The sequence below is a fragment of the Hippopotamus amphibius genome, chromosome 2 (assembly GCF_030028045.1).
Source record: "Hippopotamus amphibius kiboko isolate mHipAmp2 chromosome 2, mHipAmp2.hap2, whole genome shotgun sequence".
Lineage (NCBI taxonomy): Eukaryota > Metazoa > Chordata > Mammalia > Artiodactyla > Hippopotamidae > Hippopotamus > Hippopotamus amphibius.
The window spans coordinates 101,571,535-101,599,422 of NC_080187.1; the positions used below are offsets into that span (position 1 = coordinate 101,571,535).

At 42.7% G+C, this 27,888-nt stretch overlaps 1 protein-coding gene across 3 annotated transcripts in view; it reads left to right on the plus strand.

Moving 5' to 3' along the window:
• The window catches only part of PGM5 (phosphoglucomutase 5), a 178,958-nt gene extending 151,569 nt beyond the window's left edge, over positions 1 to 27,389 (plus strand). For all 3 annotated transcript variants that reach the window (XM_057724740.1, XM_057724741.1, XM_057724742.1), the window contains exon 11: positions 25,885 to 27,389. In XM_057724740.1, coding sequence (XP_057580723.1) covers positions 25,885 to 25,974 — 90 coding nt within the window. In that variant the 3' untranslated portion in view covers positions 25,975 to 27,389. The remainder of the gene's footprint in view (positions 1 to 25,884) is intronic.
• Positions 27,390 to 27,888: the final 499 nt, after the last annotated feature.

The following is a 27,888-nucleotide window of genomic DNA, read 5'->3' on the forward strand; positions in this document are numbered from 1 at the left end:
AATAAGAAGAAAATATCAAATCGTACACTTTAAATATATGCAGTTTATTGTATGTCGATTGTATCTCAATAAAAGTTCTTAAAGAAAAAAAAAAGTCATGCCTTGATTCTGGCTTTGGGTCAATTTTGATTTAAGGTTTAGAAGCCCAAAGCTCTGAAAAAAAATTATATCGCCTCTCCCCACATCCCCATGTGTCATTCAAAATAAAAAAACAAAATTAGCTTTAAAAATAAAGGTAAGGTCCAAAGAAGATATACAGATGGCCAACAAACACATGAAAAGATGCTCAACATCACTAATCATCAGAGAAATGCAAGTCAAAGCCACAATGAGGTATCATCTCACACCAATCAGAATGGCCATCATCACAAAGTCTGGAAACCACAAATGTTGGAGAGGGTGTGGAGAAAAGGGAACTCTCCTGCACTGTTGGTGGGACTGTAAGTTGGTACAGCCACTATGGAAAACAATTTGGAGGTTCCTTAAAAAACTACAAATAGAACTACCATATGATCCAGTAATCCCACTGCTGCGCATATACCCAAAGAAAACCATAATCCCAAAAGAAACTTGTACCATAATGTTTATTGCAGCACTATTTACAATAGCCAGGACATGGAAGCAACCTAAATGCCCATCAACAAATGAATGGATACAGAAGATGTGGCATATATATACAATGGAATATTACTCAGCTATAAAAAGGGATGAGATGGAGCTATATGTCATGAGGTGGATAGAACTACAATCTGTCATACATAGTGAAGTAAGTCAGAAAGAGAAGGACAAATATTGTATGCTAACTCACATTTACGGAATCTAAAAATGGGACTGATGAACTCAGTGACAAGAACAAGGACGCAGATACAGAGAATAGACTGGAGAACTTGAGGTATGGGAGGGGGCGGGGGGTGAAGGGGAAACTGAGATGAAGCGAGAGAGTAGCACAGACATATATATACTACCAACTGTAAAATAGTCAGTGGGAAGTTGTTGTATAACAAAGGGAGCCCAACTCAAGGATGGAAGATGCCTTAGAGGACTGGGGCGGGGAGGGTGGGGGGGACTCGAGGGGGGGGAGTCAAGGGAGGGAGGGAATACGGGGATATGTGTATAAAAACAGATGATTGAACCTGGTGTACCTCCCCAAAAATAAAAAAAATTATAAAAAAAAAAAATAAAGGTAAGGAAATCAAACAAAATTTGATTTTTTTTCCTTATGAGGCTATTTATTTTGGTTTCTGCTTCACTGTGCTCAAAGCACATGCCTAACCAGCTGTTGGTTAACCTGGTGCTGTTTATGTACACAAATCAGAGTCTTGCTGGATCTTGTTTACTCAGCCTGAAAAGGGAGCATGAATGAATTTGCCTTGGTCACACAAGTACAGAGGGTCACTGGCCATAACTCCTCTCGCCAGATGAATGGTTTGACAAGCTGTGGCCAGCACAATCTGGCTTTCCCAGCATCCTCTTTGTTCCAGCCCCAGACGCACAGCACAACCAAGTTTCCATGCCTTTCAGCAAAAAGCTACTGAATGCTCATCGGCTGGTGGCGATTCAGGCTTTCTTTGAGTCCGTGCCCTTTTTTGGTAGATAGTAAATTTTTTGCTTAACTCATAAATTAAGAGTGTACCTTGGCAAATAAACGCTGATGGTGAACCTTGAGATTGCCTGTGAACTTCAGAAGAAGGCTCAGGACGAGACCATGCACTCAAGCAGCTCCAGCTGGAGGCAGCATTGCCTGGGTTCCCCACCACAGTCACACTTTTTTCCCATGATGAATGCAGGATCTGGACAGTCGAGGTGAGGAATGTGGCTGTTTTCAATCTCCTGTGTGCTCTTGTCTGAGGTTAAGTTTGATGCTCTCATCCCCAAAAGAGACAGCCTATTCAAGATGCAGGTGGGGGCGTTCCCCATCCTTTGTTTTTGCTTCCTGGGAAAGTCGGGAGATGTGACAAACTTCAGGAGAGCAGCATGTCAATACCAGAATGTGTAGGCCTTTGGCAGGAGGGAAAGCAATGAAAAGTTTATGAAACTCTTGTTTTACTTTTTTGTTTTTGTTTTTGTTTTTTGGCGTTTTTTCTGGGGGGGTGGTATGTGGTTGGTTGGTTGGTTGGTTTCATTTCTAAGCATTTTTGTTGGTAGAAGTCATCGTGTAAGGCATTGATTGGTAGGTCTTCCAAGCTTAATTATAGGGCAATGGGAGGTAGATGAGGCTATAAGAGCGTTTTAAAATGTAGGTTTTATTATTATTTGGGTATGGTGAGGCCAATAGATGAGGAGATGATTGTCATTGAAAAAATAGCTTGTTACTCACCATTCCCAAGAGAAGGGGGCAAGTCACTCCATGCAAGGCCACAGGGGGAAGCACCAGGGTTGAGTGTGAGGCAGATGACGTAGGGGAAAATGTAGGTAAGAGCTTTTATTGTGGTTTCCATGGAAAGGAAGAAGGGAGGCAGTGTTCATAGGCTTAGGATTAGCTAGTCTGAATAATTTCAGCAGTCTCTGGGGCATAGGAGCTGTTCCTAGTTGTCTGGTACCTGGCCCTGGGGTGATTAGGGCTGGCAGATAGTGGTCTGAGTGTGAGAGCCCAAGAAAGGAGGTGGTTGGGGTGTGGGCTCTGGATTCATTGATCTGATTATTAAAGGTGTGCTCCCTGGAGAACTATTTGCTATCTCTAGAAATTAGCTAATCCTGAAGGAGCAAACCCCTCCAGTGTCAGCAAGGTCCCAAGATGTCAAAGCATCAGAATAAAAGACATGCTTAATACAAAGAGGGAAAAAAACACAATGGCTTTCTCAGGTGAATAAAATTGTGGGGGCACCAAGATTTTGGTTTTTTCACATACCACTGAGGCCAGGTGACCCACCATCGAAAGGCTGGGCTCTGGAATCCTACATTCCTGGTCCTGAGCCCTGGTTCTGCCATTTTCCAGTTCTGTAATCTTGGGCAACTTAATTTCTATAAACTTCAGTTACTTTATCAGTCACATGGGGATAAAATACTTTTTATTTCATGGGATTATTGTGATGATTACATGAAATAATTCGTTTAAAGTGTTTTGGACAATGCCTGGCACATAAAAAACCTCACTAAATGTTTGTCATTAATAATATTTTTCTTGCCATTATTTCTATTAATAGCTACAGACCAGATTTTTGATCATGTGAGGATCAAAAAGTCCGAGACTAACTAGTAATTTGTTTTATAATGGAATTAACCTGTCTTATCATCTCCCATTAAATTCTCTGAGGGCCAACTTGATCTATGGGAGATGTCCCAAGAGAACTGGCAGCTTTTAAAGATGTTAGTCTATGAGAGGGTGCCAGGGCCCTGTCACACAGTGTGTTACTTACACAATACTGTATTGAAAGGTTCAAAAATGAATTTGAAATTCTCTTCTGTCCCTGCATTCTCCTTTCCTTTTCTCACTCCCATTATTAAAATTCTTACATCCATGGAGCTAGTGGAACAAATTTGCTGCCTTCCTGGCTTGAAGCAAGAGGTACTGAGTTGGGATTGTTCAAGAATTTTATTTTATCCAAGATAATGTGCAATTGTTTGATTTTTCCCAACTCATTTGCCAGAGAAAAAGGATTTAAAGACTAGAGTAGGTGTGAGATAGAGGATTTCTGGAGTCTGTTGCTGGTTTTGAGGCATATGCTTGCTGGCTTCAAAGTGTTAAATGCAAAAAATTAGTCCCATGCATTGGGAGATGGGGATTGACATATATTCACTATTGATATAAAATAGATAACTAATGGGACCTACTGTATAGCACAGGGAAGTCTATTCCATACTCTGTAATGGCCAATATGGGAAAAGAATCTAAAAAAGAATGGATATATGTATTGATATATGTGTAACTGATTCACTTTGCTGCACACCTGAAACTAACAACACTGTAAATCAACTATACTCCAATAAACATTTTTTAAAAATTAGTTCCATAAAGTAGGTGTTAGCAAGCTTTTTCTGTAAAAGCCAGATAGCAAATACTTCAGTTTTGCTCGCTGTGTTAGTTTGCTAGGGCTGATGTAACAGTACCACAGACTGGGCGCTTCAACAGCAGAAATATATTGTCTGACAGCTCTGGAGACTAGAAGTTCAAGATCAAGGTGTTGGCAGAGTTGGTTCCTTCTTTTTTTTTTTTTTTTTTTTAAATTTTATTTATTTATTATTTTTGGGGGGGTACACCAAGTTCAATCATCTGTTTTTATACACATATCCCTGTATTCCCTCCCTCCCTTGACTCCCCCCCCACCCTCCCTCGAATCCCCCCCACCCTCCCTGTCCCACTCCTCTAAGGTATCTTCCATCCTCAAGTTGAACTCCCTTTGTTATACAACAACTTCCCACTGGCTATCTATTTTACAGTTGGTAGTATATATATGTCTGTGCTACTCTCTCGCTTCATCTCAGCTTCCCCTTCACCCCCGCCCCCTCCCAAACCTCGAGTTCTCCAGTCCATTGTCTGCACCTGCGTCCTTGTTCTTGTCACTGAGTTCATCAGTACCATTTTTAGATTCCGTATGTGTGAGTTAGCATACAATATTTGTCTTTCTCTTTCTGACTTACTTCACTCTGTATGACAGACTCTAGGACTATCCACCTCATGACATATAGCTCCATCTCATCCCTTTTTATAGCTGAGTAATATTCCATTGTATATATATGCCACATCTTCTTTATCCATTCGTTTGTTGATGGGCATTTAGGTTGCTTCCATGTCCTGGCTATTGTAAATAGTGCTGCAATAAACATTATGATACAAGTTTCTTTTGGGATTATGGTTTTCTTTGGGTATATGCCCAGGAGTTGGATTACTGGATCATATGGTAGTTCTATTTGTAGTTTTTTAAGGAACCTCCAAATTGTTTTCCATAGTGGCTGTACCCAGAGTTGGTTCCTTCTAAGAGCTGTGAGGGACGGATCTGTTCCAGGCCTCTTTCCCTGATTTGTAAATAACTGTCTTCTCCTCTCTCTCTTTGTGTCATGGTCCCTCTATCTGTGCCTGTGTCCAGATTTCCCCCTCTTATAAGTAGACCACGCATATTGGAGTAGGGGCTACCCTAATGACTTCATTTTAATTTGATTGTCTCTGGAAGGACCTTATCTCCAAAGGTCACATTCTGAGGTGCTGGGGGTAGGACTTGAACAGATGAATGTGAGGGGCGGGGGACACGATTAAACCCATAACACTAGTCACGTCGTCCGTGTTGCAACCTCTCAACTGCCATTGTAACATAAAAGCAGCCACAGACAGTACGTAAATGAATTGGTGAATTTATTTATGGGTGTTAAACACTGAATTTCATGGAACTTTCACATGTCACAAAACATTCTTCTGATTTTTTTTTTCAACCATTTTAAAATGTAAAAGTAAGTCTTAGTTCACAGGCTATCCAGAAGCCAGGCGGAAGGCCAGATTTGGCCCGAGGACTGTAGTTTGCTGACCCGGGCCTTTCTGAACCTATGCACAATTTCTGATTACATTCAGGGAAGCATACATCCAAATGAGTTTGGCTCAGCAATACGTTTTGTAAAAGGTACAATTACATTTGTATTCACATGTGTGTTTATATAGAGAGATGAATTTTAACGTGTTCGAAAAACGTATCAAATACCCTTGGAAATCTCCAGAATTGGCCTTCTGAGATTGAATTTATCGGCTTTTGATGGCAACGAAACATGAAAGGAAAATGTCTTCAAGTGTGTTTGTTTCATGAAAGTGAATTCCTTTTTCAGGTGTTTGGTTTCTTACACAAAGATTTCCTTCTTTTTTCTATTTAAAGCAATTGCTTACAAATGATTTTCAGATGAGCAGCACTAGAACTATGTTAGAAGACAAAGGAAAACTATTCAGGAGGAACTCATGGGTAAATGGGATGGAAAAAGAAAGGTATGAGAGAGCGAGCCCTGGACAGTACTTAGATCACAAGGGCAGCAAGTGTGGGCCATTTCTTGCAGTTGTGCAAAGCCAGGAGTGCCTTGACATTGTGTCCTGGTGTGAATGGGGCTTCCAGGAGTGGGTAACAAGACATGATTGCATTTCAGATGCTTTCTCAGTGACCCTCAAGCCTACTCCCCGTGGGAGTCCCACATCCCTTAGGAAGCCAAGTCTGTTGTTGATTTTTGTTTTTGGTTTGCTTTTAGTTACAGCCTCTGGAATTACAGTGAGGATGGGCAGTATGGTGTTCAACAAAAGCTAAGATACTTTGATATCTAAGATTTTCCAGCTGTACATTTTGTAGTGCCTTTAACCACGTGAGCATTTCTTTCTTGGTGAATCCAACCTCTGACCCTGACTTATATTAACATAGGGTATTTGCTTTTGATGTTGCTCAGAATTTGCAGTCATGATGAATTCACCGTCCATGTAATGGGTAAGATTTACTAAAAAGTTTAGAAGCAGATATAATTGATTCTGTTTCTATCAGTATTTGAAACTCTTGCTACCCAAAGAGTAGTCGTTGGCCCAGCAATGTCAGCATCACCTGGTTCCTTCTTAGATGCAGAATCTCAGGCCCCACCCCAGACCTGCAGAATCAGATTTTGCATTTTAACAAGCTCCCTCAGGGGACCTGCGTCCACATTCAAGTCTGAGCATTCCTGCTACAATGACCTTCAGGATCCTTATTTTCACCTCTGCGTGGAAGTATTGACTTTCCCTCCAGACCAGATAAATCCCTCTAAAGCTAAACCGCTACGAGGCATTTATACGGGTAACGGGCCTCTGCTCTTCTCTCCTCCTGGAAAATTACAAGTGCAGAAAATAACCCAGACAAATGTCCCTAAACCTTTGAAGACCTATTTCCGCTTCTCAGAACACTTAACAAAAAAAAGAAACGAGAAAATCAGTTTCACTTTGCATCTCCACAGAAAACCGACCTCAGTATCAACTCCGCAGTGTTAGACTGTGTTTTCTTCACACAATTACACTAGTCAGACTGAGATATTCAAAATAACCTGGGGACGAAGAAAGTTCTGATTTGATTTTACCAAGATAGGAAGCCTTGATAAAACTGTGGGTAGACAGTCTAGCACTACTTCAATGACCAGGTAAAGGTCAACAAGGTACTTCAAGTACTTAAGGGCGACATGGCAGCTGTTCCTAAAGGCAAAGTCTGTGGAAGAACAATGTTCTTCTGTCAAAAGTGGAAGAAACTTTCAGTCACTGCGCACATAACATGTGTATTCACCACCCATAAATTCCACTCACAGGCTTTGTGTCGTGGGGAAGACTCTTCCAGTGGCAGGGGAGGGGGTTGCTTCTGTCATCTTAGGGCCTGGTGCGGAGGGTTCTGCCGCAGGGCCTCCGCCCTATGGCTCAGGCAGCCCCATAGCACAAGTTCTCTTTCCTCCCCTGACACTCCTGCCTCTCATACACTGTGTGGTTGTCTGGTCCACCTGCCATCTGACTGTGTTTGCTCTGGCTGGATAGAGGGGCCCCCGGTGCACGCAAACAAAAAGGAAGGGATTTCCTGGGGCCCAGGGCATCTCACCATCTCACTGATGCAGAGAGATCTTAGTTCCCTCTCTCTCTGTCTTTTTTTTTTTTTTTTTTTTTGGTCATGTCATGCAGCTTGCGGGGATCTTAGTTCCCGGACCAGGGACTGAACCTGTGCTCCCTGTAATGGAAGCGTAGAGTTCTAACCGGTGGACCACCAGAGAATTCCCGAGAGATCTTAATTCTGATTGGAGTGGCTTTGGGTATCTTTCATTCAAAGAGCTGAGAACACTTGTGATATTCTTTTTTTTTTTTTTTTAAGAATTGAGTAGGATGAATTGGGAGATTGGGATTGCCATATATACATTAATATGTATAAAATAGATGACTAATAAGAAAAAATTATCAAAATGTACACTTTAAATATATGCAGTTTATTGTATGTAATAAATAAATAAATAATAAATAACACTCTTAAAAAAAAAGAATTGAGTAAGCAGGTGGTTATCACAAACTGGAATAAAAGACAAAACAGTAGAAGGAAAACTTTCTTCTAAATAGAAAACACAATTGTATCTAGAGGGTGTCCTAAAAATCATAGTGCAGTTCTCAGTCTCAATAACTTCAGACCTATAATGGCACAAACATAAAAAGGATCATTTGAAAAGTTAATCACTCTGACTTATTTCCTTTTGAGTGTTTTGAATTTTATATATAACTTTAATAATTTTAAGCAGGCAAATAAAGGGAAATAATAGTCAAATATGAGAAAATTATTTATGTAATGACCAAACTTTGTTGCATCACCAAAGATGGGACAAACAAATCAGAGATTAACATAAGCCTAGAAAGTCTTCAATTTAAATATAATCCCTCTAGGTCACTTTTATCCTATTGTCTACTTATTCTCAATAAGGAAAACTAATTAATTTAACTATTAGGTATGAAACTTATAGGAATAAAACATTACCTGACCCAATTCAAACATTCATATTTCTTCAAACTACTGTTTGAATTTTTTTTTTAGAACTTTTATTGAGATACAGTTAACAGACAATAAACAGCATATATTTAGAGTGTAAATTTGGTATCCCAATCTCCCAGTTCATCCCCCCCAACCCTCCCTGCTTTCCCCACTTGGTGTCCATGTGTTTGTTCTCTACATCTATGTCTCTATTTCAGCCTTGCATTTCCTCTTTCATAGTTGTTAGCATTTGCCTTATGTATTGAGGTGCTCCTATATTGGGTGTATGTATATTTATAATTATCTCCTCTTCTTGGATGGATCCCTTGATCTTTATGTAATGTCCTTTCTTGTCTCTTGCAACATTTTTTATTTTAAAGTCTATTTTATCTGATATGAGTATCACTACTGCAGCTTTCTTTTGATTTCATTTCCATCCCCTCACTTTCCGTCTGTATGTGTCCCTAGGTCTGAAGTGGGTCTCTTGTAGACAGCATATATCTGGGTCTTGTTTTTGTATCCATTCAGCCAGTCTGTGTCTTTTGGTTGGTGCATTTAGTCCATTTACATTCAAGGTAATTATCAATATGTATGTTCCTATTACCATGTTCTTAATTTTTTGTTTTTGTTGTTGTAGGTCCTTTTCTTCTCTTATGTTTCCCACTTAGAGAAGTTCCTTTAGCATTTGTTGTAGGGCTGGTTTGGTGGTGCTGAATTCTCTTAGCTGTTGCTTGTCTGTAAAGCTTTTGATTTCTCCATTGAATCTGCATGAGATCCTTGCTGAGTAGAGTATTCTTGGTTGTAGGTTCTTCCCTTTCATCACTTGAAATATATCATGCCACTCCCTTCTGGCTTGCAGAGTTTCTGCTGAGAAAACAGCTGTTAACCTTATGGGAGTTCCCTTGTATGTTATTTGTCATTTTTCCCTTTTTGCTTTTAATAACTTTTCTCTGTCTTTAATTTTTGTCAATTTGACTACTCTATGTCTTGGCGTGTTTCTCCTTGGGTTTATCCTGCCTGGGACTCTCTGTGCTTCCTGGACGTGCGTAGCTATTTCCTTTCCCATGTTAGGGAAGTTTTCAACTATAATCTCTTCCAATATTTTCTTGGGTCCTTTCTCTCTTCTCCTTCTGGGACCCCTATAATGCGAATGTTGGTGTGTTTAACATTGTCCCAGAGGTCTCTTAGGCTGTCTTCAGTTCCTTTCATTCTTTTTTACTTATTCTTTTCTTCATCAGTGATGATCACCATTCTGTCTTCCAGGTCACTTATTCGCCCTTCTGCCTCAGTTAATCTGCTATTGGTTCCTTCTAGTGTATTTTTCATTTCAGTTATTGTGTTGCCTATCTTTGTTTGTTTGCTTTTTAATTCTTCTCAGTCTTTGGTAAACTTTTCGATCTTTGCATCCAGTCTTTTTTCAAAGTCCTGGATCATCTTCACCATCATTATTCTGAATTCTTTTTCTGGAAGGGTGCCTATCTCCTCTTCATTTAGTTGTTTTTCTGGGGCTTTATCCTGTCCCTTCATCTGGTACAAAGTCCTCTGCTTTTTCATCTTCTCTCTCTCTCTGTGGCTGTGGTTTTCAGTTCCATAAGATGAAACACAGCTGATACTGCTTGATACTGCTGTCTGCTCTCTTGTGGAGGAAGCTATCCCACTTGTGATATTCTTAAACTTTTTTTATCTGATCTTTCATAAGAAAAGATCATATGAACTTCATTTTATGGGCAAAGAAGCAGAAGGCAGAGGGGTTGTTGTCTATTTACCTAAGGGGCTACAGTGCTGCTCTTCTCACTTCCGCCCTGCAGTTCTAGCAAGCTTACTGCTTCAAGAATAGCAACAGGACTTCCCTGGTGGTGCAGGGGTTAAGAATCTGCCTGCCAATGCAGGGGACACAGGTTCGATCCCTGGTCTGGGAAGATCCCACATGCCACAGAGCAACTAAGCCCATGTGCCACAACTACTGAGCCTCTGTGCTGCAACTACTGAAGCCTATACACCTAGAGCCCATGCTCTGCAACAAGAGAAGCCACCACACTGAGAAGCCCACACACCACAACAAAGAGTAGCCCCTGCTAGCCGCAACTAGAGAAAGCCCACGTGCGCAGCAACAAAGACCCAATGCAACCAATAAAAATAAATAAATAAATTTATTTTAAAAAAAGAATAGCAACAACAACAATAATAATATTCATTAGCTTGTATTACATGCCTGCCTGTATTGGGTTAGGGTAGAATGCTAGGTGTTTTGTGTGTGTCATATCTAAGTCTCACCACAACCCAATGGGATAGGTATTCATCCATTCTTGTTATACAAATGACAAAACTTTGGCACTGAGGATGTGCATAACCTACTATTTCTAGGTGATGTAGCTGGTATTTGAACCTAGACTCTGGTGCCAGAGCCTGTGATCTTAACTAGGGTACTATGCTATATGCTATCAAAAAATAGAGGGGTGTGCACCCACCTATGAAAAAAAAAATCAGAGTAATCAGGATGCCCATCTTCAGCCTGGTATGTCATTGATGGACGCAACCCATCCTCTAAGAGTATTCTCAGATGCAACCCATGAGCCCCACAATTCTCCTTCAGACTTACTACCCCTATTTATGTCTTCAAATCCTTTCCAAAGAGCTAGTCTTCTCTTAGAAGGCTGCACCTTCTAGAGGCTAGAGAATGCCACAATGCTACCTGTAACCAGTTACATCAAGTGGGCTGTGGAGTAGTAGTTGTGGGATGTACAGAGAGACTGTTAGCTTTTCCCCTGGAGAAATAGTATCACCACCCCAGGGTGGGCTCCCCATGGGTGGGCCTGAAAGGAGATAGTGGGGCTAGGCCACTGAATCCCCCTAGGTATTAGCAGTTCTTCAAGGAGGGAGAGGAAAAGAGCCCATATTCTCAGGGCTCCACTCAGCCAGGAGTTCTCCCTGCCAAAGCAGACCTGGGGTCTCCCCATCTCTCTCTGTGGCTTCCTTTCCATGGCTGCTTTGCCAGCTTCCGGAGTGCCCCTAGGAGGGCTGGGTTGAGAGGAGGCAGTTCCTGGATTACAGCCCTATGTCTTAGTCATGGTCAGCTCAGTCCATGCTGAGGACCTGAATCTCAGAGAATAGAGGTTGGGGACTATCTCAGCCCCTTCATTCCCCCAAACTGTTCTAGGCTCCTTGTGCAAACCTGCTAGCCCTCCCTCACAGTCTTCAAGCTCCCTGCATTGAGACTCTCTATTTTAGAAAAAGGAAAAATTTAAATTAAAATGTCCTAGATCCCTGAATATATAGCTATCCAGTAAGATATATACTCATTAATATTGAAATCATTTAATTGCTTCTATTTCATTATCGCTTGTTCAGGGGTAGTAAATTCAGGTGCCTATCAAGGCAGGCAGCAAATTCTAGCCTGGGGCTAGTTTAAGACCATAGAACATGGTGTGAACTCTAGTGACACTCAGCTCTTTCCAGTTATTGCCTTGTTAAGCTATGAGCCCAGGGTTGCCAGATCTGCCGGATTTTCAGAAATCTAGAGTTTCATATGAAATTTGATTTTTTAATATTGGCAGGAAAATGATTACCAAAACAAAACCCTGTGTGAAGGACTTCTAGTATGGGTGGACTAGGTGATTCAAACTAACCTTCCCTCCGAAAAGAGAAAAGCTGAAAGAAATCTGTAAAAGCATCTTTTGAAAAGCATCAATGACCAATGACCTAATAAGACAGCAACATGAATAGGCAGGAGGTTGGAACTCAGGGAAATGAGCTAGAGCTCTTTCTATCCTGGGGCATCTGCCTACCCGGGAGAAGGACTAAGAAGAGCTGCTTTTGGCGAATTACACAAGGGGTAGGTGACAAGCGTCAGTGGAGAACCTGGTCTATTTTCACCTGCCGCTGCCACCCAGAAGACTAACCAAAGAGGGCTAGGAGGCAGACCTGTGTGGCAGATTCCTGCAGCTGAAGGAAAAATAGTTAGAGCTAAGAACTCACCAAAGGCAGAGATCTTGGAGCAATAACCCCTGTTCTAGATTGTAAACTTGAAGGAAATCATTCCAAAGGTAGAGTACAGACTAATCCAGGGGTTATAAAGCTACAGCTCTGAACTACTAGCACCCTCAGGTATCTCATAGAAGGAGATGAAGGATGCTAGTAATATTCTATGTCGCAAGTTATTTCTGTAATAATTTTTTCAAACAAAATGGCCAGCAAACAATAAAAGATTACAAAGCACCTGAAGAGACAGAGCAATGTCCACCAGAATCAATAGACAATATAGAATAGAGGGTAAGACACGTGAAGGATACATTGAGGTCTAGCATAATTTAATTGGAGTCTCAAAAGGAGAGGAGAGAGACTAGCGTATAGGTAAAACTTGAGAAGATAATAGCTGAGGATTTCCCAGAATCAATGAGGGAAAGCAATCCACTGGTTCTAGAAGGCCATGCAGGTTAAATAAAACTAATTCACATCTAGACACATCAGGCTAAAACTGCAGAAAATCAAAGACAAGTTGTTTGATTGACAACTAATTTTTCAACAACCACATTGAAAATCAGAAGGCTGAAAGAAGATAACTGACAGTCTAGAAATGATCTTTCTAAAATGAAAGCAAAGTAAAGGCATTTTTAGACAAACAAAAACTGAGAGAATGGGCTACCAGCAGACGCACACAAAAAGAAATTCTCAAAGACATTCTTCAGTTAGGAGGAAAATTATCCCCCATGGGATCTCAGTGATGCATCAGGAAATAAGAAGCAAAGTAAAATTTAAAATGGGGGTTTAAATCTGTCATACATAGTGAAGTAAGTCAGAAAGAGAAGGACAAATATTGTATGCTAACTCACATATACGGAATCTAAAAATGGTACTGATGAACTCAGTGACAAGAACAAGGATGCAGATACAGAGAATGGACTGGAGAACTCGAGGTATGGGAGGGGGCGGGGGGTGAAGGGGAAACTGAGACGAAGCGAGAGAGTAGCACAGACATATATATACTACCAAGTGTAAAATAGTCAGTGGGAAGTTGTTGTATAACAAAGGGAGCCCAACTCGAGGATGGAAGAAGCCTTAGAGGACTGGGGCGGGGAGGGTGGGGGGGACTCGAGGGGGGGGAGTCAAGGAAGGGAGGGAATACGGGGATATGTGTATAAAAACAGATGATTGAACCTGGTGTACCCCCAAAAAAATAAAAAAATAAAGAACTAACATGTAACTACAGTAGCTCAAAGAACTGTGAGAATACTAAGATCCTTGCATATTTTGGAGGAAAGTAAATGTATGGATCATTATTAGACTTTGATAGGTCAAAGATTCATGTTGTAGTTTCTAGGTAACCATCACACACACAAAAAATAGAAAGGTTATAACTTCCAATCTAAGAGAGGAAAATAGATAACTTAAAAAATCAATCCAAGAGAAGAAAGAAAGGCTTGGTCAAATAAAAAGCATGTAAGATGGTAGATTTAAACACAAATACATTTGTTATTACTTTAAATATAGATGAACTAAATGCTCCAGGGAAAAGACAAAGTCTGGATTTTTAAAAAAAAAGACAAATATAAGCTCATTATAAGAGACACATTTTAAATAAAAATACAGAAAATTGGAAAGTTAAAAATTGGAAAAAGATATACAAATAACAACCAAAAATCTGGCTCTGTTAGTTCCAGATAAAGGTCCAAAGTATTGCTAAGTGTAAAGAGGGACTCTCAAAATGATCAAAGGTTTAATTCCTGCAGGAAGACCTAACAATTTTAAATTTATAAAGCAAAAAATTGACAAAACTATAAGAAGTAGAGAAATCTACAGTAGCCCCAGAATATTTTAACACCCCTCTCAAGAATTACTAGAACAAAGAGATAGAAAAATTAGTAAGGCTATGGAATATTTGAACTACATAGTTAACATGCCCTATTTAATGGACTTACATAGATACTACACCAAACAGCACCAACATATAAATTCTTTTCATGCCACTGGGAACATGTGTAAACATTAATTATATACCAGGGAATGCAATAATATAGAGTATTTTCACGAGAGCAATGAAGTTAGTAATAACAGAGTGGATACAGAAAAGCATTTGATAAAATACTTGTAAAATCATCTGTTCATGATAAACATTCTACAGATAGGAATCAAAGGGAAGTCCTTTAATAAAGAGCATTGCTAAAGGAATATCTTAGACATAGGCTAATGTGCTGATAGTATGTCATGCTAACTAGGAAGACAGTTTGATGAGGTCATGTAGAACTCAAATGCTCAATGAGGGCCCCAGAAGTACAGGCATCAGCTTCACATGTAATTCAAGTATGGAACTTTTATGCATTTCCCTGTGATTTCGGTATTTCACAGTTCTTAAAAAGGTAGTTTTCAAATGGTGTACCTGGAACAGAGAAACGTTTTACTACTGTAAAGTCATGAAGACAAACATTTTAAATTTTCAGAAAATGGAAACTTCTCCCTCAGTAGAAGAGCAGTCTAGGGTAGTGAGATACAGTCCAGCTTTGCAGTTAAAATCATGGCACTACTGGGTTCAGAGCTCAGCTCTGCCAGTTCCCAGCTCTGTCTCTTTGAGCAAGTTATATAGTGCCTCTGAGCCTCAGTTTTCTCACCTGTAAAGTGGGGAGAATACCACCTACCGCATAGACTATTGTAAAGAGTAACTCAATACATGAATTTGGAATAGTGCTTGGCACATAGTACATACTCAGTGCCAGCTATTAAAAACTGTTCAAGAAGAATCAAAACTTCAGAACCTGAGGCATAAACTATAGATGAGAGCAAAAGGGGTCATTTCCTTTTCCCAAGACTTCTGCAAGCCAGTAAATCAATTCTCTGTCTTGTGGAGCCAATTATATTGCCTATGACATAAACCCAGCCAGGACGCATAACATTTTCTGGCTTCCGAGACTGCTTAGGCAAGAGCGGAAATTACCTGATGGTCATATGTGCAAGATGCATATTTAGCAGGGTGAGGCCTCCCAGCAGCCTTTGGTGACAGAGCCACAGGTGCAGGGCTGGGGAGGGCTGAGGGCCTTGCTGTATCTCATCTCATGGTTACAACAACCCTGTGGAGCAGGAACTATTATTAGCATCCCAATTTCAAAATTGATGCACAGAAAAAAACCAATGGTGCACAGAGAGATTAAGAACCTTGTCTAGTGAGTGCTGGAGATGGAATTAAGCCCGGGCCTAATGGATCCATGCGTTCAACCAACATACTATAAATTCTCGCACTGTCCTCAAGGCTTAACTTCTTCCCCCACCTCATGAATGGTCAACAATGTATCAGCCTAAAGCCCTGTTTAGACAGCTCACCTTTTGCTCTGGTTGGGTATTGTTGCTTCACAAATCACCTTAACACTTGGTGGCAGCCTACAGCAATGATTTCAGCACATGGACCCTGTAGGCTAGGAATTTGAACGAGGCACAGAGGGCTGGCTTGCCTCTCCTCCATGATGTCTGGGGTCTCCAATGGGAAAACTAGGAAAACTGGGAGTGACTCAAATGGCTGGGAGCTGGGATCTTCTGGAGGCCTCTTCACCTTTTTGGTCTCAAGATAGTCAGTCTTCTTGCACATAACGTTGCTGAGGGTGGTATGGGGAAGCTGCCGGGCTTCTGTGATCCAGGCTCACGCGTCACAGAGCAGTACTTCTGCCAGACTCTATTGGTTGAATAAGCCTGCCAAGTTTCAAGGGAAGAGGGACTAGACCCCACCTCTTAATAGGAAGAATCCCAAAGAATTTGCAGCCATTTTTTTAAGCTCTTTATTGGAATATAATTGCTTTACACTCTTGTACCAGCTTTTGAGGTACACCAAAGTGAATCAGCTGTATTTATACATATATCGCCACATCCCGTCCCTCCCACGACTCCCTCCCACCCCCCCCCCCCCATCCTGGCCCTCTAAGGCATCACCCATCATCGAGTTGATCTCCCTGTGTTATACAGCAACTTCCCACGAGCTATCTATTTTACAGTTGGTAGTGTATATACGTCTATGCTACTCTCTCACTTCGTCCCAGCTTCCCCTTCACCCCCCGCCCCCCAACCCCGTGTCCTCTAGTCCCTTCTCTGCATCTGCATCTTTATTCCTGCCCTGTCGCTGGGTTCATCAGTACCATTTTTTTAGATTCCATGTATATGAGTCAGCATACGATATTTGTCTTTCTCTTTCTGGCTTACTTCGCTCTGTGTGACAGTCTCTAGGTCCATCCACCTCACTACATTGCAGCTGTGTTTTAAAACTATTCCATCATTCTTATTCCTTATAATTGGCTTCAGAATATCCAATATAATAAAGGCCCCATGCCTGAAAGCAAACAGTGGTTCAGCAGCACAGGGTTTCCAAGACATATGCTCTTTCTTCACACCTCCTGATTTGGAAAATGTTTTTGAAGTGGCATTTCCCGTTTCGTTTTAGTGAATACTATTTTCATCAGTCGGGGGGGGGGGGGGCTAGACAATGCCATGGTAACCAACAACCCCAAAACCCCAGGGGCTTAGAACCACCACTGAAAATAAAGTTGGCTCCTAATTCCTATTGTATATTCACCACACCTTGGCTGGGTGCCCGGCACGTGTTCTTACTCCAGGGTCCAAGTGTATGGAACATGTTTATTTCTGGTAACAATGTTGCAAGTGGCAGTAGGGAGGTGGGCAGCTCTAGATGGCAGGTGGGGGGATAGAAAGAGAGAAGAGAGGAAAGAGGAAAAGGGAAAGGGTGACCAGGGGACCAGTGCTATGGAATGGAAGCTGTGAACTCTTGCAAGTTGGTCTGTGCTTGCAGGACAGGACAATGAAAGGCCACCGAGATTCTGCTTAGTACCTTTCGGCTCTGCCCCCAGATGCTGGCCAGTGTGTTTGTTTTCTCTCCTTCTCCAGCCCAACACGATCCTTCCAAGTGTGGTACCAGATGCAACTCCAATTTGAATAAATAAGAAAAATGGCCTCATGACTCTTCTGCCTTATTTTGGATTTGCAACCTAAGTGCTGCCTTTCGCCTCCTAAAGTCCTGAGTCAATTGCAAAGGTGGGGAGGGTGGTGGAGGAGGCTGACAGTGTGGTTTCTGTTAGGCTTGTCACTGCATTCCCAAAATGCTAGTTTAGTTTTTGCTTTGATTGAACGTCTCTGGGAGTATCTCATAGCTTATATCCTGGAATGGCTTCCTCCCCCTCAGAGGAGAGCTTTTATGCAGGCCTGTTTTCTGATATTCACAAGATAAATGGGTTCCCTCAGGGTTGGGCTCAGAATTCAGATTTATCTATAGTCATTTTTCATATTCTTCATTTTGGTTAATTTTAGGTCCATTTTGGATCAAGGGAGATAGGTCGATTTATTACATGAAAAGGGGATTAAAGTTAGCAGTATGGGTGTATGTACTATAACAAAGAGCAAAAGGTTTGCAGTGTTTAAAATTTTCAATTAACTTTTATTAGCGAAAAATATATTTGATTTTGTTTTCAGTAACAATTTCTCTTCTAGATGCTTCTCGAATGGATTTGAAATCGCTAGTCATCTTTGTTACCTAAAATCTGGGCTCCTATAAACAGGGCAGCATCTAGCCTCTAGGGCACCCCTTGTGCAAATTAGAAGAAGTCTCCCTCAGGGGGAATGCACAGGATGATGAGGCTGGGGGATGGCATTTTTGTGAAAAGATAAAGGCAACCCTTCCTCTGGGAATATGTGGTCTCTTGCCAGGATGCCTGGCTTGCTAAGAGGAGCTGGCATAGATTTCCACCCTCACTTACTTCTTTGGGCAAGGCCCTTATAGAGTGGCCCTGACAGTTAGTTACAGATCCCTGTAGTTGGCTCTCTCTGTTACATTGTGTGAGTGTTCCGGATTTGAAGGGCAATGTAATCAGAAACTTCCTCCCTTCTGTACAGCACAGGGAACTATACTCAACATTTTGTAATAACCTATAAGGGAAAAGAATCTGAAAAAGAATAGATATATACATATATATGTATAACTGAATCACTTTGATGTACACCTAAAACTAATACCACATTGTAAATCAACTATGCTTCAATAAAAAAAAAAAAGAGTTCAGGAAAAACAAACAAACAAAAAACCCTTTTCCAACACTGAGAGGTATTAGAAACAAAGCCAGAGGATGCTTCCAAGTTTATAATCATAGCAGGTATTTATTGCTCCATGACTCCTAGGATGCAAGAAATGTCACATTTCTGTATTGTGTGGGTAAAACTATCCCTAACTCCCATCTGAATTGGCAAGAAGCTCAGCAGTGGCCATGTGGGGCTCCCTCCCTTTTCCAGATCATATAAAACAGTTCAGAAGGGATGGAGCAGGAAGAGGACACATGCCGTCCTGGGGAGAGGGCAGGTCTCTGTGGTTGCCTTCCCCTCTGCTGTTGTCCTGTCCTCTGTCTGGGGCACTGGGTCTATCCCCAATAGTCCTTTCCACTGGCCACAGGCCACCCTTTGCTCAGCACGTCCCTCCTTCCTTAGCAGTGGTGCATGCAAGGGGGCTCAGGCTCCCACCATTTCCAGAACTCAGAGTCCTTTTCCCTTTATTGCTTTCCTGAATTGGACAGCTTTCCTGTCTTTGAACTGTGGATTGTGAAGACTTCACCCAGCCCTGTCTCCACATTAGGACTGAGAGCTAATTAAAACCACCCAAGTGCCTGTTAACCCTTCACAGGCAGAGCAGTTCCTGGCCTCTGCTTGGGTTGAGGAAAAGGCAGGTGGGAGACTGCATGGACAGTTTCATCTCTTCCTGTTGAATCTTCCTGATAAAGGGGGTGCATAGCCCAAGGTAGTTTCTCAGCAGATCGCCCACTGCATTAAGCACTAGAAACCATATCCCAAGTCCGCCATTTTTTTAAGCATCTCTTATAGGCAAGACACATAATCTTGTGAGGGAAACAGACATGTTTAAGAAAAATCTTGCCTTTGGTAGCTTAGAGTTTGCTTGAAGTGTGATAGAGGAAAGAAAAGAAAACTCCTACACGTTCCTATAAATCAAGATAAAAACAACAGAGAAGCAACTGAGGGGGTCAGAGAATGGAGAGACCCTTCCTAGGAGGGTCAGAGCGATTTCATGAAAAAGGCCTTGTGGGATGGGGTGGGACTTCAGCACTAGTCCACAATGAAAGAACAACACATGTAAAAGTAGGAAAGAGCGTGGGCCGCCTCAGGCTGAGAGGTCACAGTTCAAGGGGTGCAGTGGGGTGAGACAAGGAGCAGGTAGAAGGCTGGGGAAGAATTGCGGAAAGGAAGGGTGTATGCATTTCCTTTGGCTGCTGTGTAACAAATTACCGCAACCTGGGTTACTTGAAACAATAGAAATGTATTCCTTCAGAGTTCAAGAGGCCAGAATTCTGAAATCAAGGTATTGGCAGGCACTCAGTACCTTTGGAGGCTCTGGGAGAGGATCTGTTCTTCAATCTTCCATCTTCCGGTGGCTGCAGGCATTCTTTGGCTGATGGCCACATCCCCAGCATCTCTCTCTCCATCATCACATCACTTTCTCCTCTGCGTGTGCATGTGATCTCCCTCTGACTGTCTCCTATAAGGACTCTTGTGATTACATTTAGGGCCCAGCTGCAAAATTCAGGATACTCTCCTCATCTCAAAATCTTTCAGTTAACCACATCTGCAAAGACTCTTTTTGTGAATAAGGTCACATTCACAGATTGCAGGGGATAGGACATGATATCCTTGGGGGTTGAGGTGTGCTATTCTGCCTGCCAGAGAGGGTAAGACCCAACTGTCAAGAAGCTGACAGCCATACTGAGAGAGGCAGACCGTAGCCTTAGGAAACCATCCAAGACTTTTACATCAGGGTTCCTAAAAGCATACTCTGATGAGCCTGAGAACAGTTAGCAAACTGCTGCAGGCCAGGGATAATTGGGGACTATGTTAAAGGAAGGAACCATGGGATGAGAAGGAGTGGGTGGACCGGGAGCCGTTATGGAAATACCATCAGCGGGTTTGGCAACTGCTTGGATGTGGGGAAAAGAGAGAAGGACTCACCAAAGAGCGCTTCCAGCCCAGCTGATGGAAAGATTGATAGGATCTGCTAGTAGCAGAAAGGGGAAGGTGGTACCACGAGCTGATTTGGGGAGGAAGTTAACTTCAGTTTTGCAAGAGGTTTAGTTCTATAAGGAAAAAAGCTTTTTCTCACTGGTGGTAGAAAGCTGGATAATGATGGTTCCTCAAAATGATCCAAGAAAAACATACTCGGGGTGTGTTTATTTTATTGTAATTTTGTTTTAATTTGTTTTAAAATTTTGATTTATTTTAGTGCACAAACAGGCCAAAGGTAGCTCAAGAAATCCAAGAGTAGGGCCAGGTCTCAGACACTAGACCTCAAGCGAGTTATTAATTCAGGCCCTCCTGGCAGGGGTGAGTGGATCTTTACTTTCGAGATTCCTGGGATATACGCCATCCTTTTCTCTCTACCGACTCTTTATTATTTCCCTCTGCCCTCTTTAATTTTTATTTCTCCAAGTTTTCTTCTAAATTTCTTAGAATTTTTCATATTTCTCAGAATCTCTGCTTTCTCATAATCCTGGATTACCATGGTGCCTCATGCCCTCAAAGTGGTTAGTGAATTATAACCTTGTGGTTAATTTAGCTCCAACTGCTAACTGGCTTATTCTTTCATTACTTACCAGTGTAAACCCCCGAGGGAAGAAAAATCTGATCAGCTAGTTCAAGTTTTGCCCCAGGCTTTAGCTCGGTCACTGGCCAGCCTATACGGATTGGCTGCCTGTAGATCAGGGACTTACTCCCGGTTCAGTCAGCTATGGCCAGGGGGTGGGCTCCTGTGATACAAACAAGGCCACCTAGTCTTTAGCTGGAGCAAGGAATTCGACAGGCATATTCATGGGCATACCTTAGTACAGTGGTTCTCAAAGTGTGGTCCGTGGACCAGCAGCCTGGGCATCACCTGGAACTTGCTAGACATGCAGTTTCTTGGGCCCCAACCCAGATGTCCTAAAGCAGCAACTCCAGGGGAGGAGCCCAGCAAGCCACATTTTATCAGGCTCTCCAGGTGACTGCGATGCACACTCAAGTTTGAGAACCACTGCCTGAGACTAAGCAAATAGCACGTGGACTAAAAATGAATGTTTGAATGAAATCACGAGAGAAAGGCAATTCATCTTTAACCCCTGAAGGAGTGTTGATGCACGTTGCCGCTAAGCATCAGGGAAATTTGTTGTAAATCCCTATTTTACGGATGTCAGAATGTCAGTGCTTTATGTTGTTGAATGATCTGCATTCTCTGGGTTTTATTACCTGCCTCAAACCACGAACTGGGGTAAATACTGTCTTCCCCACGCCCTCCTTCCCACGTGGATACTTCTCTGACCCTCCTAATGCCCAGTCCTCATTGGGACCAGCCAAGCCCTGAGCTCCCTCCACAAATTCGAACAAATCTTACTTAATAAGTGATTGTGTTTCTGGTTGGTGATTTGTTTTTCTCCAAAAAAATCAGTTAACTATTTACTTTGAGTCTTGTGACACTCAGAGCATTTACACCTCTCCTGGCCATTGCCGGTCAGGGTAAGAAGTTCATTTATTAGGGGTTTGTTTTTATGGCTCTAATTTACATGAACGTGAATCAAAACAACAACAACAGAGAACAAGAGAGAAGATGAAAAAGAAAGTGAAAGAAGAAACCTTCTCTTTCCTTCCGCGGGTTTGAACAGATTAAAGCCTAACAAGGCTAGGATGGGGGTGAGGTTAGCAGGGTACAGAATTTAAGGGGGTGCCACAAAATTCAGTACTCAAGATAAATATTGTAACACGATATATTTTTTTAATTTATTTATTTATTGGCTGCATTTGGGTCTTCATTGCTGCGTGGGCTTTCTCTAGCTATGGCAAGGGGGGGCTACTCTTCCTTGTGGTGCGCAGGCTTCTCAGTGCAGTGGCTTCCCTTGCTGTGGTGCACGGGCTCGTGGTGCACGGGCTTCAGCAGTTGTGGCGCACGGGCTCAGTAGTTGTGGTGCACTGGCTTTGTTGCTCCGCAGCATGTGGGATCTTCTCAGACCAGGGCTTGAACCCGTGTCCCCCACATTGGCAGGCGGATTCTTAACCACTGTGCCACCAGGGAAATCCCTGTAGTGCAATATTTTAAAAAGTCAAAACCAATGGGAAAAAATCCATGATAAACAAAGTATCAAAATTTTAAATAGAGACAGACTCCATTTCCCTCTCCAGGCTTACTAACTTGAGATGACAGCAAAAGCCACCCAAACCTCCAAGCTTGCATGGAGCTGCAGTGTGGGTACCATTGAATGGCTGTGTTTCCCGTGTGGTTTGCTGCAGGATGAGCACTTATTGTGTCCTACGCTTGAGTGTAGAAGAGCTATGTCAAGCACTCTAAGAAGCACTGGGATTAGAAAAAAGATGCTATATTTCTAATGGATTATAGTCTCTATTGGTTTATTTCCTTTATTCACGAAGCGTCATCTTGGAACTTCTAATACATTCACAAAACCAGAAATGCTCGTCTCCCCACTGTCCACCTGTTCCTGGTCAGTGGGGATGGCTGATCAGTCCTATCTGACCCCTCATCTGACGTGGGACTGGCCTGCTACAGCGGGCCGACGAGCCTACTGTTTCTCCCGTCCCGTCCCTTAAGTTCATCTTGTCCGCTCTGTTTTTCCTTGTCATTCATGGTCTCATATTCAGAATTGTGTCATGGAAAGAGCAATAGACAAAGAATCACTGTGTTCTTATCCCAGCTCAGCCACCAAACAGACGTGTGACCCTGGGCCAATCATGTCTCCTCTCTGGGCTCAGCTTCCTCGTCTGTGACAAGAAAGAATCAAATTAGATCCTCCCATGCTCCTCTCCGCTTCTCAAGCGCTGTGTCCACCTCCCCCTCAGGAATCTCACATCTGCAGGCTTCTAATTTTTCACCCCTCTTCTCACTCCCCAGTCTGAGGGCCTTTCCAATTACCTCAGGAAAATAAATCCCCCCCCTCTCTTTTCCATGATGCATGGTTGATGAAATGAGAAAAGTATCTTGGATTCACACATATCAAAGCTGTGATTTCTAAAGAAAATGTGACGGTAAAAATTCGGTATTACTGACCCTCCCACTCACCCAGAGTGCCCTTTATGAATGGCCACAAAAGTCTCTATCGGCCTCATCATTTTCTTTTCATCAAACTGATATAGCATCCTTTTATTCCACCAATATTTATTCAATGCCTCCTACTTTTCTAGTCCTAAATTAGACAAAGCTCCTGCTCTCATGGTGTGATGATTCATTCTAGACCATGCCTTCTGTGTATACACACACACACACACACACACACACACATGAGCAAGAAAAAAAATACTTTATGATCCTTAAATTAATTAGGACTTGAAACTCCCATTTCACAAAACTGGCAAAAAAGTTCAAACTTGAGCACTTTTAGGGATCTCTCCCAGAATCCGCTAGGGTCCTACAAACATCTAAAGACTTTCTGGGTTCCTGGAAAATGTGTGAAAGGACCTCAGTAGTGTTCAGTCCGCGGTGATCATTACCGATGTTCTTCTTGAGGGCAGACAATTCCACAGCTTCTGTGTCAGGCTGGCCTGGAACTGTTTGCTCAGGGTGGGAGTTCTCATGTTCAAGGTCTTCCTCATAGAGAGTTTCCAATGATGTGTTTCCCTGGTGGTCCAGTGGTTAAGACTGTGCTTCCAATGAAGGGGGCGTGGGTTCGATCCCTGGTGGGATAACTAAGATCCTGTATGCCGCACGACATGGCCAAAATGAAGAAAAAAAAAAAAGGAAAAGAAACCCTTCTGTTTCTGGATATCAAGTTTATGGAAGTGGAACCAGAGGGAAGCAGCACTTGCTTGTGTTGCTGTGAAACGGCTCTAGGTTTTCACCTCTCTTGAGGATTCTAAGATTACATCTGCACTGTTTCACCTCGTCATCTTTATAGAGTGAGATAATGTGATACATTTAGCCATAAATGTATTAAACTATGAGACCTGCTGCTAGAGCAGTCGTTCCAAAGCACAGCTCTGACAGCGTCACTTTTTAGCTCAAAAACGTCCAACCCCTCCCCTTGCCTGATGAATTCAATCCTTACACTTGGCCCTGGTGTTCACGTCCCTCCAGACAGGGCTTGCTCACTTACGGCTCAGGACTACCCCGTGTCCACACTCCACACACCGGGCTGCTCGTGCTTCTGATGCCCTGGGTGTTTGCTTGGGCTCTTGCTCTCTGATTAGAATGTATGTGTTCCCTCCATCCCTCTCTCTGTTAGGAATAGGTGAAGGTTGCAAGTAACAGAATCTCCCTTTCCAGGGAGGAAATACAGGTTTCGTTTTCCTCAATATGATGTCCTTTCCCCCCTATGCCAGTATTTCCCAAACTTCTTTTCTGCCAGTATCCCTATGTTAGCATTTGTCTTTAAATGGACTTACTTTGTTTTCATTTAAATCTATTTATTTATTATAGAAAGTTTACATCCGTGCTCTCCATGGAAAAAGACAGTATCCCTTGATCAATAAAATTTGCCATAAAAATGAATTCAATAAAAACATCCTGTATGATGGTATTACCTTCTATCTAGGTAACTCTTGCCTGAGGCATGGTCTGTCTTGGTAAAAATGTTACAGATTGGCAGCAAATAGATTTTCTCTTTGATGCAATTAGGAGGATTGAAGAAGAATGGAAAATAGAGCGACTTTCTCAGTGTTCTGGTGCCATGTCCATGCACCACCTAAAATAATCTCGTGCACCACTTAAAATCACCGTGAGTTGTATGTGCTCCTCACTTTGGAAAACACTGCCTGAGTCCCATGAAATGATGAGCGGCTAATGGGCAAGAGGTGATTCTTATTCCCTTTCACATCCTTCACCTTTCCAAGAATCTACTCCCTAGGCCTCCAAACCTCCCAACCTCCTTCTAGGGGCCACTTAGGTGCCCCATGAGCCACTGTGTTATATGATGGGAAGAAATGAGGAATTATTTTCGGCAGCACTAGCTGATAGATTGGTCTTCTATCAAAGGGCATCAAGAGAGTAGGTTCTTCAGACTCATGGATTTAGGAGAGAATGAGTGTTTTTCCTCAAGTTCATGTGGGGGGTGGGGGGGTGGAGGGTGTATGTGTGGGGGAGGGTGTGTAGCAGAGGAAGAATGTGGGGTTTTCTGAACTTCCTTGATCCACAGTGCTCTGTTCCTAAAACGCTCCAATGCTCTGGTAGTTGGGTTGTGCGAGTTCCTATCTTAGAGCAATGCTTTTGGGAGCCGGATAAGACTTTGAAGATCAACTTCTCCCTCTCCTCCCCCCCCCCCCCCCCCCCCCCCCGCCGCCGCCGACCCCAGTCTCCTCATGCAAGAGGAAACCAAGCACCAGAGAGCAGGAGTCCTGCTCCTGACGACTGTCTGTGTGCTGCAAATGAGAGCTGAATCCAGGCGCTTGCAGTAGAAACCCATCCTATGGCCCTCGTGTGACTGACTCAAGTTGTTCACAGACTTTCTTCCTCCTTTTCCAGGCAGTGCTGAGCCCTCTCATAGCCATCGCGCTGAAAATATCCCAGATTCACGAGAGAACCGGCCGGAGGGGCCCCACCGTCATCACCTGAACGGCGGAAAGATCACGCAGCAGGGCCAACAGAACGCGCTCAGCGAAGGGGGACTTCACTCCTGCCTTCTTGCTACCTGTTTGTGCCTCTTATGACTTTGAAAAAAAAAAAAAAAAAAAGATGATTTGCTGGTGGGGGGGTGGGGAGTAAGTGGGGAAAGAAAAAAAACTCTGTTTTGTTTGGGTGTTAGTCAGTTTCTGCAAATGCAACAGGGTCTTCAGTGGTTTGTGAAAGCTGCATTGTCTTTTGGTATCTGTGCTTTATCACATGAGGGAGGCTGCCCTTTGGAGGGAGGATCAGTGGGCTGGGAGCAGTCAGGGCATCTGTGTGTCACTGGTGCCAGGTGGGAGAAGGCTCTGGAATAATGCAGGAGCGTGCAACACCAGAAGTCAGCTGACCCTAAGTCCCAGGTGCCCCCGGGCAGACCTAAGAAAGCTCCCTTCAGCGGGGGGAGGATTTAACATTTCATCCCAAGGCCAGATCTCCCACGGGTGAAAGTTGCAGAACTCGTAATAGCCCACCTCATGCCTGCCCACCACCTACCTGATGGCCAGTCACCCTCCTTCCCATCTCCAGAGTCCCCACGCCACCCCCTTCACATCTTCCAGAGCTTTCTACAAACCACAGTGGCACACTTTCAACCAAACATATCAAAGGGTGTTTTTCTCTCTTATTTTGTAAATAATATTAGCTCTTATGCCAGCTGCATCCCTTCAGATTCAGCCATTCATTATGCAGGTGGGAGGTTGTTTCTTGGCAGGACTCTGAGAAAGAACGCTGAACATTTTCGGGCCCTTCCTTGGTTGTATCACATGGGTTGATACTAATTCCTGCTGAGAAGACAAAAATACCACAGGCGGCTATCTTTCTGACTTTCTCTGTCTGCTGTCTTATCTCCCAATAAGGGCCTGTTTTCATGCACTTGTTTGGACACAGTTCAGATCTTACGTATCGTGGCTGTAAAAGGAAACAGTGAAATGCTGTGAAAGTAGGCGATGAAGTGGATGCTGGAAGAGAACCTTACTGGTGGCACAGTGATGGGCCTGATGAGATGCAAGGGCCGGTGGGGTCCCCTGCTGGAGAGCAGAAGGTCACAACTGGTTTTCTTTGCCCAGAAAAAGGATATTGCAGCCCTGGCAGCCTCCATCAACCCTCAGCCAGAACTCTGGGTGCACGGGGCCTGTTTGCATATGTTTTGCTTCCTTGGGAACGGCACCCACTTATTGTGTCATTGGCACAGATAACAGGGTGCGCTTTGAGCACTCAGCAACGCGTTATTGCTATAGTCAAGATTAGGGCAAGCAGGGAGACATTCCCAGCGAGGTATTTGTTTCCATGTTCTATCTATGCTTCTGTCAGAAACTTGCTAGGACCTTTAGTAGCCAATAAAAAAGAAATTTCTGATTTCAACCTTACATAAGAATTGTGGATTTTTGCTTATTTGTTTGTTTTGCCATCTGAGAAACTCCAGTAGTGGTCACTCTTCTGATAAGTCTGCCTTCCAGAACACTTGCAAGGGCTGGTTTTCGTTATTATGACCTTGGGAAGTTAGTAAATAAGTGGAATAGAGAAGGCAAAGTGCTCAAAACTGCCTTTGGGCGTTAAAAGAAACGAACGTGGCATCTAATCTTTTATCACAAGTATCTTCATTTCAAAATAATAGAAGGGTGGCTTTGAGCCGAAATTCTAAGGAACTAGTTATAAAATTTATCAGCGATGGAATACAGCTTGCCTTGTGGCTTTGGTTCTCATCATCTTTAAAGGGGGAGTCCGTGACAGTCAGCACAGCTAGATACACTCTTAGGCTTAGACAGCTGAGCCTGTTTTTCAATATTTTAAGTTGTTGAACTTTTCATCATCTCGAACCTTGAAGTTCAAATGTAAATTCATCCTCATTTTACAATCCTGTTTCTT